Here is a 16,583-nt window from a genome sequence, read left to right as displayed (position 1 = left end):
TTAACATTTTAGTTTTGAAGTACATTAAATATATTGCTAAGTTTGTTTTTATGAAGAATCGAAACGTTTTTAGTCATTTTAAACAGTACGATGGTGTTGGACCTGAATGACATTTAACCACCATCCTTCAGGCACCACCATACGTGTCACTGGTTCTGCCCAGACCAAAGTTATTACTGTTATTTGTGTTTTTCCGCCGTTATCAGATTAACCTGAATACGTGGTTATTAGTTAAGCCTAAGGTGTCGGAACACGAACAGAAATATCAATGTTGACCACATACTACAATGTTCCTTGCTCTGTCCAATCAAACCGCACGCCCTATCCCATTATGCATGAACTATTTTGAATGCAATGCCACCGTGAATAATGTCACCGACAACTTTCTGGGTAACCGCCCTATGCTGCCTCTTATCTGAAATAGGGTATATTTTCTAATGCATCGTGTTTGTTTGTTGGAAAGAAAACTAAATATTGGGATAATGTTTCAAGTTTCAGTATTTAATCTGTGTATGCGGAGCTAATCGACTTGATAGTCCAATAAAGGACTGGGCATTTATTCTTGTAAATGCTATGGATCCAATTTTTAACTATATATATATATAAACACCTATGTACTTGGAACATTGGTAACTTAAAGATTAAGAAGGAATTATAGACATTTTGTTTTTGTCGTGTAAAGGTTCATCGGAAGAAAACTATTTATTTCGTATTTGTATATATTAGGGGTGCGTATCTCATCGTAGTACCCCATACGATACGAAAATTGTACCTACGGTTTGTTACAGAGTTCGACAGTCTTGTCTGTAATTTATTATCTGTATTACTAGCATTGCCTTATTTTACTACTTCACACTTTACAGTTTTTTTTCATATTCTCAGATTTCATCATTTAAATTGTAAATGAGAAGAAAAATAAAATAGAAAGTTAATATATGTCTATTTTGTTATTGTTACTTTACGTGTAACGTTTTTCATTGGCCCGGCATGGCCAAGCGTGTTAAGGCGTTCGACTCGTAATCCGAGGGTCGCGGGTTCGAATTGTGATCGCACCAAACATGCTCGCCCTCCCAGCCGTGGGGCGTTATAATGTGACGGTCAATTCCACTATTCGTTGATAAAAGAGTAGCCCAAGAGTTGGCGGTGGGTGGTGGTGACTAGCTGCCTTCCCTCTATTCTTACACTGCTAAATTAGGGACGGCTAGCACAGATAGTCCTCGAGTAGCTTTGCGCGAAATTCAAAAACAAAACATTTTTGATAAAATAAATTAAGGCAACATGTAGCACCCAGTACAAATCTTTCTTTACTGAATGATTGTTTCAAACAAAAATTCTTTATTATAAATTCTGATACTTGTGTAGAAAAAGACTTATAATGTTTACTGAAAACTTGCTAAATTACGTGAAGCTACAACGTATCGATACAATCGTATTGCAACTTCACGATATGATACTTATATGGTATCGCTGTATCATCACACCTTTGGTATGTATATATATACTCACACTTTCATAACTCTAACTACAATAACAAAATGAAAAAGGAAAGGACCTGTGGTAATTGTAATTATCGAGTATTGTTGTTTTTGTTTTACCTTCTATAACTGTTGTACTGTACACAGTTTTGGTTTACGCTCTTTCCCAAGACAACAGACAATAATTAACTGATATTTTATTTGCCTTAATTCATATTCAATAAGTTTTTCACCATTTCGCTCTAAAGCAAGGAAATTATGCAAGTGGTGTTCTTCATGTGTAAAAGCCAGTGAATCACGTATTAACATTAAACCCTAACGGTTGACGGCCATGTAATTTTTACTTTAGTGCTGTTTTCTCTGTATTTCCAGTTATGTTTGGGCGTGTGTATCCAGGCTTTTATCTATAAATGAATAAGAGAGGTCAGCAAATCTGTACTTCTCCGAAATACATGTATCATCCTTTAATAACAGACATCGCGAATGGATAAAAATAAATCATTTATTCATCTCCCACGAGTTTTGTGTTCTGTGCCATGGCCAGGAAACTTTGTTTCTATAATCAAGTGTGATGAAATGGCGCTTCAGTTTGCAGCCATCACTGATGCGTTAAGACGACTCGGTGTGTGAGATCACATTAGCACTTAGCCATGTACATCTAGGGACTCTTTGTGTACTTAGTTACCTGTCAACAAAATGTGGTGTACACTGGCTCGTATCATGCGTGATGTTGAAGCTAAGGACCTTTCGATCAAGGACACTCAGCACTGAGCACAGTACGAAAACTGCACTTTTTTTCCTATGCGTTATAAGGTAAAGTTCAAACTGGATGCCATGCCTTCAAGATAATTGATTTTCTATACGATAGATAATAATATATATATTCATTTATTCACTTTTTAAAAATAAAAGTTTTGTTCAACAGTCATTTCTAGCTTTATTTTATATTCCGACGGTAAAATATCCTCCGTTGTCTTTTCTGTATATGTTATTGCTTTGTTTATGTATATGTCTCTTCTTAATGTTTTCATATATATAGGCTTTTACCCAGAGATGTAACAAATTATAAGAGCAGTCCCTCGATCGAGCTACAAAAAAAAAAAAAAAAAAAATATACACTTGGTTGTTTATTCGACAATTATCTCTTTGCCACCAGAAACGCCAATGTTACACAAAGGCTGAAAATTCTGCTATATTATACCATCTCGACATTTTTGCACACAGTGAAATCACTTTTGTCACTTTTTTCTGTTACCAATGTTTATTTGTATGATTATTTTGAGCATGTCACTGTGATCATAGCTGATCCCGGTGGCACCAAACATGCTCGCCCTCCCAGCCGTGGGGCGTTATAGTGTGACGGTCAATCCCACTATTCGTTGATAAAAGAGTAGCTCAAGAGTTGGCGGTGGGTGGGGATGACTAGCCGCCTTCCCTCTAGTCTTACACTGCTAAATTAGGGACGGCTAGCGCAGATAGCCCTCGAGTAGTTTTGCGCGAAATTCAAAAACAAACAAACAAACAAGTCATAGCTTAAATTAACAAATCAACTGTCTTGCTTGAATATGTGTTTTATTCTTATCAGTTTCTAAGTTCAAGATCATTTATTTTACCGACACAACGAGCACAAGCAATGGATAGCCATGTCTCTTTATTGGCGTTTAATGCAGTGAGTCTCTTATGTAGAATACATAACATTTCTTCAGTAAGAACTGAAATGTAATATACGTAGAATACAAATGCAGTATGTTTTGTTCTTTCTCTTTAAGAGTTGAAGCTCTTTCAAAAACATACCTAGAGCAGAATGAGTTCAATGACTCTAGGATAGCCTTACAACTCATAGTAATACTATAGACAGATACACTAAGTGTGCTACAAGTGCCTTCGAGCACTTAGCTGTGCTTACTGCGTTGGCTGGTGTGATACAACTGTATATAAACTTCTCTGTTGCAATCAGCTGAACATAGTTGTTTTTTGTCATTATATCTGATTACAAAAGGTGTGGTACCTGATTGGCCAAAAACTAGTCTTGTTGGCCTGTTAGCTGTTCACGTGATTTCCGATTGGTGGTATTCTGAAATCTACCATATATTTTTGTGTTTTTGTTACCAGTCAGTGAACTGTCGTTAGATATTTTTTATTCTAGTACTTGACGTGTGTGAAAATGCAATGTTTTAAATCAGTTAATATTATATATATGTGTGTGTATGTTGTTTTAAATTAGTTTTCTTGTTCTTAAAACACAATTCTTCGATAGGTAGCTCTGTCAACTTTGCAAGCATATCTAACAGTTAGTTCTCAACGAAGCAGTGGTACATTTTGACAGGAATAAGATATTTTTAATTTGTATGTTTCTAAGAATCAGTTCATTAATATGGTATTCCTATATAGATGTATATATGCATGCATCTACACTTTACACTGCCTGTATACGGTGTTTAAGTTGGAAGGTTACAAATTTGTCCACTAGGTAGTAATAATTCCCCGGTGTCCATTGTTAAAATCCTAGGTTCGGTTCCACGTAATGAACACAACACATATAGCCCATTGTGTAGTTTGCACTAAAGTACAAACTAAAATGGATAATACGTAGTTCATCACTAACCATAAAATCCCGCTTATTAGAATACGTTAGTTATACAACAAATTGAAATGTAAATATCTGATTGTTATTTGCACTTAGCAAATAAAAGGTAAGAGCTTGGTAATCTTTTACCATACAGAATTAATGTGACTAGGAAGAAGTGCTCTTTGTTTAAAAAAAATGTAGACAATATTGGAAACCTAACCAACATATTATAATATTATGGTTATCAAGAAATTCAGTGCTGCTGTATTGTTCACTATTACTACTAATAATAATACCAAGTATTGTAAAAGTAATAATCCTTGTTGAGATGTTTCTGGTATTGTTAATTTTATTACGATTCAATAATACTTTAGCGTCTTAAAACGTTTAATTATAAAATATTATGTAATACTCTTGACACCTGAACAGAGAGGTAACTGAGAGTTGTTGTAACACTTCATTTTTTATTTGTGATTGTTCAATTATGTTGTAATGAATAAATATAAGTGGACTTTACCAAGATTACAATGGTACAATTATTTTCACGGCCTCACAGTACTGCGGTGATAGTTTTGTTTTAGTAATTTTTAAGGGCGTGATGTGTATAAGATATAAATATCGAACGAATAGTGCAATCATATATAACACCTTGGTTACAAATGCTAGCAATATTTACTGAAACTGGTATCAGGAAAATTGCTTCTTGGAAAATCCCTCCTCTCAATAGATTGGTTTGTTTTGAATTTCGCGCAAAACTACACGAGGGCAATCTGCGCTAGCCGTCCCTAATTTAGCAGTGTAAGACTAGAGGGAAGGTAGCTAGTCATCACCACCCACCGCCAATTCTTGGGCTACTCTTTTACCAACGAATAGTGGGATTGACCGTCACATTATAATGCCCTCACGGCTGAAAGGGCAAGCATGTTTGGTGTGACAGGGATTCGAACCCGTCACCCTCAGATTACAAGTCGAGTACCTCAATTACCTGGCCATGCCAGGCCAATTCTCCGAATAGAATTGCCCACCCAAAATTCAAAATAGTGTATTTATAATCATTTAACACTAACCAAGCTAACTTCATGCATTGTATGTTGTGACAATGTAGTGGCATTGTTAGACGTTAATTGTGAATATATATATATATATATATTGATGAAATAAACAATTTGTAAAAACTCAAATAACATTTCACGTATTTTAAAATACTGAACAACATTTGTTGGTGTTTTCTGTTTGTTTGTAATGCTTATGCGTTTAAAAATTTACAAAGGAGGAATGCGTTTTCACGATATTACAGCAGTGTTGCATGTACCACAGTTTTTGAAACACAAATTGTAACCTAAACAATATATCTTCACTTTCTATTGTGCAAATACTTGTTATTTCAATTATTTTATGAATGAGAAATATGTCATTTATCTCTTTTGATTTCAAAAATAAACATGGAAATATAAAATTATAATAGACAGCATTTTTCAAAGAAACATACTAAACTCCGAGATATGTGTGACTCTTGTATAAAGTGACGTCTTTTTGTGCTGCCATCTAGTACCGATATCAAATATTACTTTCGACTTAATGAATGACAGTGCTCCTGTCAATGAAACAATTTATGTACTAGCACAAGATGAGAATTATGAACATATAAAATATATAATTTTTAATATGAATGGCAATAACTCAAAAAGGATATCAAAACTGTGTTTTAAAAAAAACGAGAAACCCACTTGAAGTAAAATGTATTCTCAAGACGGATGGAAAACCTGAAGTTGACTTAAGAATGCCGAAACGTTGTTCTGTACTTTATTTTAACTAAAGTTTTAATACGAATACCAGCCGTCTTGAGAATACACTAAAGAACGCTTATGGCCAAAGATTTGCTATAAACCAAAACATGTAATGGTACTTCATTAATTCACACTAATTACAAAGTAATGTTGAAAGTATTAATATTAGCACAAAGTGACTAAGTGTTATTTAATTTCTTTAAATTATGCTAGTGATTTGATCGAATGTTTTGAAATTTTGCGTGATTGCACGTGGAAATAAGATATACTCTTTTACCATGGTTCCTCATAGTGTGCTTTGTGCTACGAACTCGTGCAGCTTATTAAACGTATTGTAATTAAAAAATTATAGCTAAACTAAAATCACATTTGAAATGATATTTAAGCATCAAACAATTTTTTTTTAATTTGTTTTAAGATTCCAAAACTAAGACTTGAATTTAGTAATATTTTTTAAGAATAATTGCTAAAAGCCAAAGTTATCTATTAAAAACCCACTGTTTAGTTTATTTCACTATGGAATAATCTACTTTGAATTTAAGTGTCTAAATACTTTTATTGAAACTTATGTATAAGTTTAGGAATGTGATAAGTTTAGTTTCAACACATAAAATTGAAGCCAAAAACCTGAAACAGGTTTAATCGTCTCAGAATTTGTTTTGTTTTTCAAATTTCTTGAAATCTTTGTTGATGTTTTATGCTAAGAAACTAACTATGTCTAAAGAATTCATTTTTTAAGAGTTCGGTAACCTGGACAAGTAAATTATAGGTACTCAAAATGTATTATTTTATATAAATATATATCTGTATAGGCTGATCCCTCATTGTTTAAAACACCATAAAACAATAATTTGTCAATCCTCAAACGAAGTACTGAGATAATTAGTAATATTATTGCTCACTGTGTAGAGAGACCTTGTACTAAATATTTTTTTTTCTAGATCTTTGACTACTCGGATTTGTCTCAGACTCCCAATCTTCTTCAGTCATCCGACCAACCAACGACTCCTAGTGGCAGACCAGCGAGTTCACAAGGGACAAAACGACAGTGGCGCGAATTCGGACGAAATACAGAAGCTGAAAAAATACAGATACCAAGAATGTAGGTTTTTGTTTTCCAAAACATGTCCATCACAATAATTGTATTTGTTGTTTCATATTTAAAATAGAAAGTTTTTGTTGTTGTTCATTTCTTAATCGATACAATAGAACTTTTGGCATAAAATTCTGATCAAATCAAGCTATCGACGTGGATTAGAACTAAATATTAATCTGCTTAGACTATATCAAAGATCAAACTTAAGAAATGTTACTCCACGAATACTAACTTGTGAGTAAAGTGTTTTATTAATTAATTGCGTAATGAAATCGCCAGCCACTCGGCATGTGTGAATACAGGCTCGATTGCCGTTAATGGTAGGTTCCAAGTCTGTAGCCTTGTAATGAACACTTTTCACTGGAAGTTAGGTGTTAATCATAGTTTAAAATTTGACCTCAAACTACGGGTTGGGATATTTGATATCTTTGGTATAAACGCAAAATTGTATTCAGTCTTATATTAGCAAATGAAATAATCGTTCACTGGCTGGGTGCTTTGTTATTCAAATGATTTACAGTATAAATGAAATGTAAAGTATTTTGTATAAAACTATTTTAAATAAACAACGCCAAATTACAGATGGAACAATAGAGTGCACAAAAATTATACAAGTTTCGTATAAGAAAAAAGTAAATTATATAACAAAGAAACGGTGAAATATAATTCACTAATGATAAAAAATAATATACACGATCCATTTTTTATCTGATACAACTGGTTTAAAAAAATCTGTCCTGTGTTGGAACAACAGTTAGAGAGGGCCACAAGAAGATGCTTCTGGACATTTCAGATCCTTGCTCCTCCACTACTTCTGTTAAATATAAAACAAGACTGTGTTTGTTTATTTTGTACCCACTCTAAAATGTAATTTCTTGTCTTGATTGATTATTGCCGTACAATTTAGATTTTTTTTTTAAATAGTTATTCAGTATATCTTACGTTTTATGTTGCAATTTCAATGCTCATAAAGCAATTTGAGAAATATTAGCATTAAGCCGAAATTTTATTTTGTCAAAGGTGTATCTCTTGGAGTACATACAGCTATACTGAAAAAAGCTAACAGAAATTATTAACCGAAGTTTTGCTCCATATTCAAAATAATTTGTCTTACTAAAAAGTTAAAACTACTTGTATTGCACATTAGAGGTTTCGTAAATCGAAACTAAAACTATATTGCAGTTTCTTTATAATTCTAAGACCAAGCAGTAATCTAATCATTAGAAACAATGTCCTTAACCATATTTTGGTCTTACGTAATTGGTATTTTAATTGGGAATGAATGAGTGTTCGAAATTAAGCACAAAGATAAACACTGGACAATCCGTGTTCTGCCAAACACGGCTATCAAAACCCGGTTTCGAACACTCTTAGTCTGCAGACATAACGCTGCACTAAGGGGGAACAAAATATTTTGTGGTATTGCAGGGGTTCGAACCCCACTTAGCAGAGTTAAAATCCAGAACTCTACCACAGGACTAATCAATGTTTCTTTAAACGACTAGCATTCCAGGAATAGAAATTTCTATTTGATTGAACAGTAGGATATCTTATATATAAAAAGGAACCAGTAGACTTTTTGTTTTTTTACGAAACTTCTCTTCAAATATTCTGTGACATAACAGAGTGAAAATATGTCTTGACTTTATATTTTGAAGCAGTGTTAGCATGATTAAACTAAACATAGTCAACAACCTGGGAAAACTTGAAGTATAATATTAAAACAAATGTACGGAAGTTGCGGATGTTCTTCAGCTATCGCGTGTTTCAGTTATTTTAGTTTACAGATTGGGTTGCATTACAGTTTACACATTGGGTTTATGAATTGTGTTATGTTATAGTTTACAGATTGGGTGTATAGATCAAGTCGTAGTTTACATTTCGGGGCTTATGAAATGTGTTATAGTTTAAAGATTGGGTGTATAGATTATGTCTTAGTTTACACATTGGGGTTTATGAATTGTGTTATAGTTTACATATTGGGTTTATGAATTGTGTTTTAGTTTACAGATTGGGTGTGTAGATCATATCTTAGTTTACATATTGGGGTTTACGAATTATGTTATAGATTACAGATTGGGTTCATAAATTGTTTTAGCTTACAGATTAGATGTATGAATCATGTTTCAGTTTACATATTTGGAGTTTATATACTGTGTCTAAGTGTTTTTTTTATTTATGTCCATGGTTATTTAAATATTTTACCAGCTTTTTATGTTTTTTTCTTCTTTTTTAATCTGTACAATTTATAAACACAGTAAAACACTGGTACAATTTCCATGCTACGTCGTATTAAGATAGTCCTTGGCATAATCACAGTTGTCGAAGTAGGTCAACAGACAACTAACTGCCAAAAGGTTACTTTATCGTGATGTTTTCAAGAAACACGCCTAAAGTCCTTAAGATTAGAATTTAATATGTAGGTATTAAATCTGAATGAACAAAAACTTATGTATAACCTCGAAGAATTTTGATGTAATATTTCAAACCGGACTGTGTGTAAAAAGAAACTTAGTGCTTGCTCACGTAAAGTGTTGATCATAGCGTTTGTTTTGGAGTTTATCAATAACACAGAGTCCTTGGGAATGTTTTAGTCTCCTGGTGGAACACACTGTATACGTTTTCAAACTTAACACTGTCAAAGATCTTAAAACGAAATGGCAAAGTTATAACTATCACGTAAGTTAATTTCTGCAGTTTTAAAGAAAACTAAATGAAGTGAGTAGCGAACTTTATATATCACTTTGAAGGCAAGCTGACTTAAAAAAATTCAGCTGTCATTAGAAACTTTCCTCACTTGAATCCAGTTCAAAATAAAATGCATATATAGACATTGAGAACTATTTTATAATAAAATGAATTGAATCTTATTACGAAGTAAAACGAGGTTGTATTATTTCTTCTAGTTGCTTTTCGGAACATCAAAACTAGTTCTTCACCTGTTGTCTTTATTTAGTTCACGACGCAAGCTTAGATGAATTTGAAGGCCTTCTTATTTGTGTTGGTTTACATATGATGATGTTTCTCTAAAACTATGTCTTATATGAAGACGTTTTTCCGTCATTTTTTGGTACATTGTGAAGACTTCTCTCTCGCGAAGTACGCTTTTGGAAATGTCCGAAACTCAAGACAGTATATTTTTTTAAAGAGTTCTTTAAAACACGTTCTGTGCTTTTGAATAATTGTACGTCTATTAATCAAGCTACGTTACTTTTGTACATGTCATTCCAGCTAGTTGAGGCATGATTGTAAGATATCTTCTCGCATCTTTCATTCTATATTTTAAAACGTTTCAACTCAAATTACCGATTACGTTAATGGTATGTTTTCCTTAAAGGTATGTATTTCACAAAACATTGGATATTTCGTTAAATTCTTCAAGCCTAGGCCTAATGTATTTTGCAATAATTACAGTCAAAACTGTGTATATTTTCAAGAGAAGTTTTACTTAAAGGGCAATCTTTTTTAAATATATTTTCACACTGAAACAATGCTTTTTGTAAACAATTTTGCTTAATAATTAACATGAAACTTTACATTTTTCACACCAGATATTCTGATGTTGGTTTCCGATATTTTCTCGAAGCTTCCATTTCTACCAGTCAAAGACGGGAAGATGACAGAATAACTTATATTAATAAAGGTAAGAAAATAATTTATAAAGAGATGTTGTTTCATTTGCAATTTAGAAACTTTGGTACTATAAACACACACATATATAAATACATATAACTTGAAAGTTCACGTATATAACAATTTAAATTTTAAGTAGGTGATTTTTTTATATTCCAGAAGCTTTTAACAACAGACAAAATATAACGCACCTGTTTATAAGTGAATGCATTTGGATTCGATTAAAAGGAGAATAAATAGTATATCTTGTTGCTCAATCATGATTCTGGAATGATACAATTTGTATCTTTTTAACGCGATTAAACCAATTGATAATTGTAAATAAACGGAAAACACGAACGTTTCATACTGCTGAAAAGGTATTGAAACAGACATGCCTGATAAATATCGTTTTCAATGTTTGGCGCCACCGTTTCAGTAAACATGAGTGGCTTGTGAGTCATACGTGGGATTTTTTGGCAACAGGGAAAAATTCATCCACAAAATGTGTTATAGGTTACAGGATATGCTGTAGGATAGTCGTTGTTTTGTCTGCGGCAGCGCAGATGGTTAAGTCTAAATCATTGACAGTTCCACGTTATTTTCTATTTAAATCCGCTTATTAAATAAAAATTGGTTATGTGGAAATACCCTTCTCTTTCTCTGAGCCTGACTCATTATTCTGGCGTTTTTTCTTGTTTTGTTTTTAGTTTTATAATTTGGAAATGCTTAGATCAATTTTATGATATGTGATTGCTTCATTTTTCAACGGAAATGCAACTTTTTAGCATTTTAATGTTGTATCAACTGGATCTACTTCTAAATGATTAGTTTTAATAAATATCTTTAATTTACCGATTTTTTTCCAAACAAGTGAAAAGTGTGATAAATGAATAAAACAAGAACAAAAATTATAATAATAGCTTTTGTATACTAGCAAGTTTCAGTTCGCTTGTATAAGAGATCTACAAATGTGAGAAGGCATATCAATTAGTAATGAGGCATTCGTTAACACCAAAATATCTGCAAAACCAACTCAATTTCTTCAAGATTTATATATACGTATTAGCGTCGGCTGAAACTTGGTAGAATACTATTATCACAAACTAGTGGCGAATATATCCAGTTATAAGTATATCAACTCACAAAATTTAAATACTATGTATGTGTATATATATATATAATAACGTTGTGCTTGACCACTTTGTTTTAGCAAATGTCAGGAAAACGATGCCCAATGAATAAATATTTTTTTATAATAAAGATTCTACTTGGATATTTTTGATAAGATTATTGCCTTTTTATCAACATTTTATACGTTTTAACATAGTTTTTAAAGAACATTTTCTGTACTTCAGTTGTGCGAAATGATAAGGTCATTATAGTCCCCGTGAGCATTAGTTCTTAAATATCTAACAATTATTACAAGCTATATATTATTACTATATTCTAAATGTTACATGGACTGGATAACCATGACGTACCTCAGTAGCTATAATTATTACATGGATATGGATACTTAAGTTTTACCTTCGTTACTAGGGCAATTTTACGGTATCACATTAGAATATATTCCGGATCCAGACAAGCCTCTGAGAAATGCAACCGTCAGAGTAAGTATTCTGTTTTTCTTTCTTTTACTTTCAGTTTCATTTTTCTTATCCCCTAGCGGCACAGCGATACATCTTCGGACTCTCACTGCTAAAAACCGGATTTCGATACTCGTGGTGGTCAGAGCACATAGAACTCATTGTGTAGCTTTGTGCTTAATTTTAAACAAATAAAGAAATGATTTTTTCTTATCTGTAAGAATTCTGTTAGGCTTTTAAAGTGAAATTATTTCTTGCAATTGTTAATCTTTTCATGATTTAAAAAATTATGAGTATTTTTACACTTCAAGAAAAAAAGGCAAAAAATAGTTTTAAAAAAGAATAAATTATATTGGTCAGTTTTAAAGAAACATTTTGTTTTTCTGTAACATTTTCATATACTTGCTTGAATGAAACTAAAGGTTTAATAAAAATTTCATATGAGTGCCTGAACACGCTAGTAAGAATCCGAAATACGTTCGTTTCGTCGTAAATGCTTTAAAAACAAGAACAATGGGCAGACATTTTAGTTAGACGACCCTCCAAAATAGTCCTACGAACCTTTCGCCTAAATATTCGTAAATAAATTTACATGTAACTGTACTGACTGGAGAAAATGATATTAGGATATTACTATCAAGCCAGTAGTGAATGTATTAATTCCCACTTCTTAACATATGAACACGAAAGGAAACACGTGATCCGATCCTTATAAGTTATGGATATTTGTTTGATCATTGAATTTCACGCAAATATACTAGAGGACTAACAGCAATAGCCGTTCATCATACTGATTGACTAGCTAAAGGAAAGGTAGCTAGTCAATCACCGACTGCCAGCACTTGGCCGGGCTACTCTAACCGAATATTGGGATTAACCGTAATATCATAACGCCTACACATTTGAATGTGTCCCTTCAGATTGGAAACCGAGTGCCCTGACTACCAGGGTATGCCAGACGTTTTAGGAAAGTACTTCTTGAATTGTCTTGCATTATTTAAAAGTCATTTTGTGGTTCTTAAGACCTAAAACACCTATAGGAATTATTAAATTATTGTTACAAAAACATCCCAGAAGAATACATTTAACTGTTAACCGATGTATCAGATGTATCACTTTTTTAGTTAATGATTATGTTATTTATTGAATCGACTAAACGATATCACTAACTATAAAAGGTTTATTCCCCTTGTCACTGTGTCGAGAACGCTTTAACATTCCTTTTTTGGTAATGCTCAACAATATATATCGTGATTTAGCAACAAAACCATTACTTGATTGTTCTTAGGCCAACTATGAAGTTTATGTTGAATGTCCATTATTCATACTGATTTGTTAGAAATGTCTTTTAAATTTTTTTTTGTTATTTAATGACGACTTCGGCGATAAAACAGTACAATAATTTAATTTAAAAGTTTTACGACATTTGAAAAGCAGCCAAAAGGAAAATAAAATTTACCAAGTAGTGTTTCAGCTAAGCCTTACGTCACTTTTATGTATTATATTATACTACAAATAGGCCTACTATTACTAAAGTTATAGAGTCAGTGTTTTAAAAGTTTTAAGCGATGAATAAATGTTAACTGACAAATATTATTTTGGTATTTTAAGACATATATTATCTACTTAGCCTTAAAACATAAGGAAAAATAAACGTTTATTACTACCAGATATCTTTTATCTTTTGTTCAGTGGAAAGAATTGAAAATTTGTGTTTCAATGTCTGCACTATGTTTTCCACTTTCTGACCTAGTATATAATGAAAAGGCTGAAGCTATTTAAGTCTCTTTCAGAGTGCACGTGTACTTCTGATCACGTTAACATTTCACTTTTTTTTGCGTAGTTTTTACTAAAAAGGTTAAACAATTACTTCTAGACTGATGAAATAAGTGTAGAGTTGGTGCATTTTGGAGGTATAGTTCTAGTTAAATTCTATAATTTTTGTTAATAAATCAACAATGGCTTCCCGTTATTTTTAACAGGTTTTTATACTAGCTATTTCTATAAAAGTTTATGCAAACTCAACTTGAAATGCCTCGCCCATTCCCTGGTGATCGAACGATAAGAATGTGGGCTTATAACGCTAAAAATTGTGATTTCAATACTCGTGGCTGGCAGAACACAGATAGCCCATTGTATAGCTTTGTGCTTAACAAAAATAAACAAAGAAAACCAATTTGAAACCTTTGTACAGTACCAAATAAAAAAAGTAGTTATATTTCATGATCAGCTAAGGTCAGTTTTTTTTTTTTCGTACCAAACAATTTGGAACGAAATATTTGATAATAATCTAAGTTGATCGCAATTGGAGCATGCTGTTAATTTTATGTATGAACTAAGAAGTATCATAATTTTCGTTATGATACACGTGACTATATTCCATGAGTACGACATGCCTATCTGTGTTAGCGCGATTTTTATTTTAGTTTTTACATAAAGTTGACTCTGTCTACAACTCATAAAGCGTGATGACTAGCTCTAACGAAACTGCATAATATAGCTGATTGGTGGCACGTTTACGCTATGTAACTAATGGTCAGAACACGATCTAGCCCTCCTCGATTTGCAGCTTGTTTCAAATCATGGGCCACGTAGCAGTTCAGCACCCTCTTGTGGTAGAAATCTCAGGTCTGCTGTATAGGAAGGTCGTGATGCGACGGCTTTAGTCGTGATTTTTAACTACTTTGATAAGAACTTTATCTAATGGTTAGTCGATCTCGAAAAGCAGACAGTTGGAAGATTGCTATTTCATTAAGGGAAATCCTTGCTAAACAAGACACGTTTTTTATTTACTTCATTTTTTTAAAATTATATCAGAATTCATATACACACCATCTTGGAGAGTAAAATAGAATTTATAATTTTTTTTTAAGTTGAAGTAAGGAAACTAACGGTTTATAAGTTTCTTATCGCTTAAAATTTTGAACAAAAATGATAATTTGTTCCAGTTGTCAGTAAGTAAAAAAAAATGCAGATCAAGTATTATACTCACAATTTTCGCACCACAATCATATTTATATTTATGATAAGAACAAAAAATTTGGAGATAATTTCGAAATTCTTTTAACCATTTATGTTTTTTTTACATATTACACAATCAGTCCATTCAGCATTAGAAAATTTATTACACGTCTTGTTAATCTATTTTAAACATACGTTTTAATTACATTAAAAACAATTTAAAATATCTAATGTAAACGTCACAGGTTCGCTTTGTTTGTTTTAGCGCAGAGAGACCAATACAGTGATCTCTCTGCGCTCTGTCCAACAAGGAAAATCGAACTCGGGATTTTAGCATTGAAACTTCTTAAACTTACTACTGACCCGTTGGGGTGACACGTGAAAAGCAAATAACAGAAATTAAACCAAACTGGCTGATACTGGCATACGAATATCGAATAAACAATAATAAGACGACTAAAACACACACACCCTCTATAAATTCAGAGGTTTACAGATTTCGTTTATCAACCATTTTGACTGAGTATAATTTCTTGAACGTTTAGAGTTAAAAACACACCATCTGGACTGGTGAACATTAAACTGCACGTAATTGGCTTAAGGCATTAAATGTTTAGTAGTCACAGAAACTAAGAAAAGTTTTGCGACTACATATCGAAAATGGATAATTCAGTAACGTGTTTTAGAAGTGAATAAATATATAAGGTAGCTATGAAAGACCTATTGAGGGATTGTTCAAAGAATGTTAAAAAACAAGTATTTTGTTCTTTGAAAGAAGTATTCCTATCTCAGAAAACAAACGTATTTTATGAAGATAAATGAAGATGAAGTTGCATATCAAACAAATTTAATCTCACGAAGACCTTGTATATATTTTATCGGAAACATGTTTCTTCTCGTTATAAAAAATTATTGAGCACTTGAGATTAGAAATTGTAAAACAAGGATATTTATGTACAATAAGCTATGGTTCTGCAAAGTGAAGACACGGAAGCAATTTTTAAACAACATTATTAAAAAACATAGCTAAAGGCACCACGCCAAAATATTTTAATTTGTAATTAAAAAACTCAACACGTTAAAAATTTATTTTCATATTCAGGTTGTATCCGTATGGAAGTTTCAGTGGGTTTGATAAGGTATGCAAAAGACGACCTCAAAGAAAAAAAAAGACAGATTGCTTTAATGTGTTACGGAAATGAACACATGTCAAAGGGCATAAAGGTCCTTTTAAAAACATGAACAATTCAACAACAATCTTTCACCTTCACTAGAAGGAGGCCATGGTCTAGTCAAATAACAACCGCAATTAAATATTGGATTTTGTTTTCTCTAGTGTCCCAACCCTTTTATTTATTAGGGCATTTCTATATCCATCATAGCCAGGCGATTAGTAAAGAAATAACCCTTCGCTGTCCACCCTATATGATGTATTCCCAACTTGTTTTGATATAGAAGAGCTGAAGAACTTCCTGATATACCGAGATCTTCATA

At 32.4% G+C, this 16,583-nt stretch overlaps 1 protein-coding gene across 5 annotated transcripts in view; it reads left to right on the top strand.

The window, feature by feature from the left end:
- The window catches only part of LOC143255763 (protein grainyhead-like), a 122,680-nt gene that overhangs the window by 86,412 nt on the left and 19,685 nt on the right, over positions 1 to 16,583 (top strand). For all 5 annotated transcript variants that reach the window (XM_076511941.1, XM_076511940.1, XM_076511945.1 and 2 more), the window contains 3 exons: positions 6,773 to 6,933; positions 10,479 to 10,570; positions 12,082 to 12,152. In XM_076511941.1, coding sequence (XP_076368056.1) covers positions 6,773 to 6,933; positions 10,479 to 10,570; positions 12,082 to 12,152 — 324 coding nt within the window. The remainder of the gene's footprint in view (positions 1 to 6,772; positions 6,934 to 10,478; positions 10,571 to 12,081; positions 12,153 to 16,583) is intronic.

The sequence above is a fragment of the Tachypleus tridentatus genome, chromosome 7 (genome assembly GCF_004210375.1).
Source record: "Tachypleus tridentatus isolate NWPU-2018 chromosome 7, ASM421037v1, whole genome shotgun sequence".
Taxonomy (NCBI): domain Eukaryota; kingdom Metazoa; phylum Arthropoda; class Merostomata; order Xiphosura; family Limulidae; genus Tachypleus; species Tachypleus tridentatus.
Note: the sequence above shows the minus strand (reverse complement) of the source record. Positions and strands in the feature narration are given on the sequence as shown.